This window comes from Bombus impatiens, unplaced genomic scaffold (assembly GCF_000188095.3).
Source record: "Bombus impatiens unplaced genomic scaffold, BIMP_2.2 scf_0102, whole genome shotgun sequence".
Taxonomy (NCBI): domain Eukaryota; kingdom Metazoa; phylum Arthropoda; class Insecta; order Hymenoptera; family Apidae; genus Bombus; species Bombus impatiens.
The window spans coordinates 4037421-4044062 of NT_176521.1; the positions used below are offsets into that span (position 1 = coordinate 4037421).

Sequence of the window (6642 nt, forward strand, 5' to 3'; positions counted from 1 at the left end):
AATAACACTCTTTGTTGTCGGTGATTAACTTCATAAAATATGTATACGGTGTCTAACGTGACACATAGATTATACAAGCAGCAGTAACCAACCACTCACTCCATCGTCTTCCTATGCTCCTTCGTTTAGACGTACCGTAACAAACCATTACAAGCCAGCTACAAACGGTCAGTTTACGATCGTCGTATTGAGATTGTTCATAAGACACTCTCTATCGTGACCAAATGGACGATGGAGACGATTTGACACACAACGATACGTATCTCCTGTACACGTAAAATTTAGCACACGCTCGCTGGAAGTTGGCATTCAGAACTTAACACTGTTATATCGGACGTAAACACTAAAATATCCTAACTGCGTTATGACTTGTGGAAACGTTCGTGGTGTCCCTTTACGATTGGTCTTTTGATGAAATTTCAACAGAAACGCTATAATATTGCAATATACGAAATATTCTGTGCAGATAGTTGTCAATGATAGGTTTGTTTTTTTAAACTGAAAGTGGTTTGATACGTGATTCTATAGCGCATAGTTGTAAAAGAATTGAATGACAGGTTTCTAAAGACTGAAAGCTTTGATACGTGGCCCTATATCATAAAACTGTGAAAAAATTCAATGACACTTTTCCAAGAATTGAAAACTCTGACACATTGTTCTATAGGTACCATAAAATTGTGAAAAAATTCAATACACAACTTTTCAAAAATTGGAGGCTTTACACGTGGGCCTATATCACAGAACACACATTGATTCTGTTGAAATTCTTTTCATACAAATAGTCTTGTTCTGTGGTGATTATTTGGATACAAGTATACTTTTTTGAAAAATTCAGTAATAATTTTCCAAAAATTGCTAACTTTTCACGTGGTCCTATAGTATGTTATCACAATCGAGACTTTTAAATGTAAACTGCGTTTTTTTTTTTGAAAGAGGCATGAGACGTTAAGAAGCCAAATCGTATAACTGCACTTTTGAACAATTTTTAGCTGTACCTTAATTTTAGTAGAATCTAATTTAGCCTCTAATTTTACAGATGATGGTCAATTTGGCTTCTGCGTGGTACATATTCTAACAATTCGTTAGCATTGCATTTAGAGCCCCGACACTGATAATTAAATCGCGGATGTTTATGCAAATTCGTGTTAAAGCTAACTAAATTTGAGTAACAGTATATTTTATCTTCCAAATGTTATAATACACACATAAATTTTACTCTTGATGTTTTATGTATTTTTGAATCTATACCTCTGCTTGTTCGTTTTTACCTACTTACACTTGTCGTAAATGTATAGGTACACATACGAAGTACTATACTGGTAATCAACCATGTGTGAATCGAGTGAAATATATTACCAACAGGCCATTAAACTTCTAAGAATGTTAACTGCAACACTAACCAAGCGTCAGAACGTATCTTTCAAAAATCCACATCTCACATCCAACAACTTCGGTTTTGATAACAATTTTCCAAGAAACTGTCATACCAAACGTCTACAACCGAGTCTCTATCAAAAGCACAAAATGCGCATAAACATTCGAAGATGTTTTTCAAACATTCTCGCCAAGCGTCTGTTGATCATCGCCATCAGACAAATGTCAGCGAAGAAGGATCTCTTCACTTCTATCTCCCCTCAATCCACCAACAAAAGGCAATAGATTCTTCCTCTCGTATAAACGTGCTTTTACTTCGAATTTCGTTCTTCGAATGTATAGGAACACTCCTCGAGAACACTCGCAGACATTAACGAGGGTTTCCGCTCGTATACATTGCACGTCTCCGTTAACTATTCAAGTAGCTTGCAAACATTCGTGAACACTTGCGCGCTCTTATAACTGGCTTGTAAACGTACTTAACCATATTACAACGCGTTATCAAAATATTTTCTCAAATACTTTTTTTAAAAGAAATTCCAAGAGAAAGATATGACGAAAAAATGGTTCAATTTCACTGATAATGATAAAAGAACTTAATGCAAAAATGTATCGGCTGGTCAGGTGATGTGGTCGATTTACCTGAGAGCGGATCGTTCAGCGCGGATGCCCATGTCGCGATGCAGAGAACCGTGATCGCGAAAACTGGGAGCATATTGTTACGTGGACGACGCGGCTACGTCAACTGGCTGGTGTAGGACGAGCGTCCCGACGCTTTGCCGCCAACAGTATGACGCATGCGCGTCGCACCTGTGTAAGACTCTACCAAGAAAATATCGTAAAAATATCTGTTTACAATCGTCCCGGCGACCAGGCACGCCGACACGAGTGCCTCTTCAGGTCTGCTAGAAGCGAATAGAGAAACTCTCTCTTTGTCTTCCTGTGAACCGCGCCAGTAACTTTTCATGCTAATTACATCAACCGGTAATTGCTTTAAGATTTTCCTCTCTATATCTTCAGCCTTTCCACGTTCTAAATCAGCTGAAGTCTTAAAAGCCGGTTAATTGCGTCGGAAGGCCGTGTCACGGATTTTTCTGTTGTGACATGGAAACGCGAGAATGAAATATTTTAATCGAGTACGAGCTAGGCTAACTATGATCCTGATGTGTAAACGGGATGTTTTGAGAAGGGAAGGGATATGTGGGGGACTCTTGTGCGAGAATTTGATTTAGGGAATGAGATTTGGTGCGGTTCTAAGTTGGGTTTGCGTGTAACATGTGCTGTGAAATAGTTTGTTGAATTTTTAGAGATTTCTTTCCTTTTTTAATCTAGAAGTGGAATCGGAGGATTGAATTTTAATGAATTTTTATATGTTTGAGAAATTATATTCGCAGCAAAAAAATTTCTTCATGGAAACCGAAATTGCCTTAAAAGCAATTAAGACGAGTTTAAAATATAATGATATAAAGATGTGAACATCGCCGAGTCATTTTTTATTCTATTACCACCATGATAAAATAAATCCTAATCTCAACTTTGTTGCTTCTTCTCAATTCTTCTCCTTGTTACCGTTTATCCATTTATGTAACAGCCATTTAGGAAGGATTTAAAAGCATAAAGTTGTACAATTTCCTGTTTTCCTTATCCCTTCATGTATACGTAACGAAATTTCTCTTCAATTTCTGCGGGATCACCCGTTGTTTCGTATCGCGGTAATTAATTATCAAGTTGAAAACTGCAACAGCACGAATCCAACTTTTCTCTATCTTCCATCACTTTTACCGACGAAAGTTATTATAACAAGCTTTAAGAATTACTCATGCATTGATGAATATAAATTACACCGTACATTGAGAAGTTTAATCGAAGTTTACGAGAAGCTTTTCGCGCCACTATTATCGGCCGATCTCGAAGAATTGGAGACACCAAATAGACGAATAGTTTCGTCCAGCCAAGGTTCCTAGCTTAATTTGTCAACTGGGTCATTTCGTAATCGAAATTATTCTGTCGACTCATCGCTTCGCGAGTTATCTCGTTTCGTCTATTGGCCATAGTGACAGAATCGATTTTTGATGAATATCGAGTTTATATTATATATATAACATTATTATTAATGTTAGTGTAGAAATGTTGAACTGCAGAATTTAATAATGAAAATTTCAACTCAAACTCATTGCACGTCAGAACTCATTTAATAATATCATTTAATAATGATATTTAACTCGTAAAACGTTAATAATACGCACATATATTCAATGCTAAATTTAGTATCAATTTTAAATAAATCAGTAACATTTCATAATATGTCCAACAATAATTGTAATTTAATAATACTAGTAATATCTAGTAATAACTTGATTAAAATGCAACTTTTAGTCCGCTGGATAAAACGGTTGCAAAACTCTTACTGAAAAATTCCAACTGTAATCCTAAACTCCACTCTCAACTCTGGTCTCGATTGAACTTTGAACTTACGCATGCATTTTCCCAACCATTTCTCCTTGCATATGCACATCCTTTCTTTCTCTACTTCTCAATCTTCTTCACTCGATGTAGTAATTCCTAGAATGTCTACAATTCAGGAGTGTTCATCCAAAATCTTGCGCACTCGCATACCCTTTGTTCACATAATAATCTCGAGCACTTGGTCCAAACACTCTCCTTTCACACTTTTAACACTTCAGACTGAAAGTCGGATTTTCTATGCGTCTTATGACGCATGATTATAATGCTTTCTATGGCACAAGAATCGTTGCTTCATTCCTTTGTGTAACATTAAACGATGTTATAGTACAGATTATTAAAATTATTTAAACATCTATTGTTCTAATAGGAACCGACAAGTATGAAATTCCATTTTAAGACGATAAAAGTGATGTCGAAATCTCTAAAAACCGTGTAATAGTAAAACAAAAGTTGAGAGGGTTTTAAGAAAAAGATTTATAGAACTATCTATTTAGGTTAAAAATCATTTTTTTCTTCACCTCGTAAATATAAAACAAACGAAGTTTATGGACTACTACATTTACCAATCCAAATGTAGCTATGAAAAAACTAGAGCTAAAACTCCTTAAATGGTGTACTGAAATCACCATTTTGTTGTATGTGCTCCTTTTCACGAAATCTCTTGAATTATTAATGAAACGTTACAGCTCTCTCGGTCGTATAATTTTTATGAACAAAATCCTCTTGAAATTTTCGTTAAAAATACAATTTTTGTAAAGAATAAAGGTAACCAAGACGATCGAAATAATCAAAGATATTGCCTTACCAAATGTTATAATAATTATTTCTTATAAATTACCATGAGTGCTATTTATCGTGATTAAACAGTAAAGAATCGTTTCTACCATTTTTAAATGTATTTCTCTTCATCCTGTTTTCCTTGTCTACAGCTGGAAAAAGTTTCCATGCGTCCACAATGCTTTTATGACGTTGTTTATACGGAATATGCTGCGTCGTTTTGCCGCTTCATCTCGCTGTAATCGAGGCATTAGGCGCTGCAGTATCGTATAAAGCAGCATATGTTTGATTATGTTCGTGTATATCGCGTCAGAAATCGTAATGACTGCAGAGGAAAATGAAACATTCCAGCCGTGCAACGGGGTCCGTGGAAAAGAGGATCAGAGAGAATCGAACGCGATCATTTATAATCTCCGTAAGGACGATCCTCGATACGGATATACGAGGTGAGTCGTAAATAAATCAAAAAAATAATTTCTTTTCTTGCAAGGAATATTCTTTTCATATTTGCCATACGTATTCTTGAGATTTTATTTCATTTCGTTACTCGTATTTGTTGACTTTTCTTCGTGTTCATTAATAAATTAGGACCATCGATATGTACGTATCTTGTTTTGAAAATCGATTCTATACATATTAAAATAAAATGTGCGTGACAAGGATTGAGCGAGAGTCTATTAATTTTACGTATAATAAAATGAACTGACATAAATTAACGTTCGAGCTCTATATTCTGTCCATAAATAACTTTTAAGATATTGAACGCGTGAATAAAATAATGACATAGTAACATAGTTTAGAATATATAGTGTGAAAGTTCGTATAACGTGTTATTAATTATCATGTACCATACAACTATCATGTTTGAAGTAATGTGTTAGAACATTATATTACTTCATTTTTCACCGGGTTTAATGAACTTCGCACGACAATTTACGCTGTACTAATAGTCATTAAAATTCTACGAAATATTAAACATTATATTCACTTCTAACATAAGTTTTCGAAAAATGAATAAATTATAGCAAATGAAGAAAATTGATTTTTGAAGCAACATCAGTTCCTAAGTACAGTTCTTGATATTTAGTAACACTTTATATACTACGCAAGGGAAAGATCCTTTATGCAATTTTTGAACGAAGGACATGAATGCGTACGAGTCACGTCGTTCCCTTATTTGTTCACACGTTGCATCTATACAATTGCTCGAAGATTTCAATGAAACTCAACGTGCAAAATTCTCTCTTTAAGAAAAATGAAAAAAGAATTGTATTCCTCTCTAGAAAATGTAATTTCTAAAAATCGATTTTTGCTTCCTTTTATATATCTCACTACACACGTTCAAACATTGAGTTCAAACTATTAGAAATCAATGTCTCAAATAAAACAAGATACAAGTAATTCATCTGAGAAATATCTTTTACCGAAACTAGGATCGCACTCTTTGCAAAATTGTAGTGTTCTAGACAATAGATTCTCTATCTCGCTAAGAATTTGACCTATTTATTCGAACCTTTCGCAGAATATTCCAAAAAATTGTTTAAAGCTACCAGCACAATCTGCCTGTTACTTTATAGCTAGAATTTAGAACAGAAAATCAAATATGCACATAAAAATCAATATTTGCTATTCTTATCAAAAATTCGGGATTTCCGCGTTATCGCCCATTTAATTCCACGTGTTCGGTATTTTAAGCTTCACAAATTCGGAATATCCGCTTACGTTTAATGATTCGACACGTTCGATTCATTTAACAGCAATACAACAGAAAAATAGGTTCGACGAATACACTGTACATATTGTTAAATGTATCGCAACATTTTCTACGATATCTTCTTTTTTTTCATAAAAACCATGCTCGAAAATCCTTTAATTTACTTTCATACAAAATCAAATTGGACCAATAAAATATAACGTGTTACCAGGGTAGAAAAAATACAGTACCTAAATTTTACTTTTTTCTTTGACTATCGGGGCGTTCGTGATCTCGAAAATCGACCACAACCGAAGCGTGTCGTCGAAATA

At 34.6% G+C, this 6642-nt stretch overlaps 1 protein-coding gene across 3 annotated transcripts in view; it reads right to left on the reverse strand.

Annotated features, from left to right (window-relative positions):
• LOC100747079 (lachesin-like) overlaps nt 1-2107 on the reverse strand; it is a 158564-nt gene extending 156457 nt beyond the window's left edge. For 2 of the 3 annotated variants that reach the window (XM_024364588.2, XM_012380679.3), the window contains exon 1: nt 2017-2089. In XM_024364588.2, coding sequence (XP_024220356.1) covers nt 2017-2089 — 73 coding nt within the window. Of the gene's footprint in view, nt 1-2016 lie in introns of all 3 variants that reach the window. The other variant, XM_033318527.1, reaches the window with a different exon arrangement.
• Between the last annotated feature and the right edge of the window lie 4535 nt (nt 2108-6642).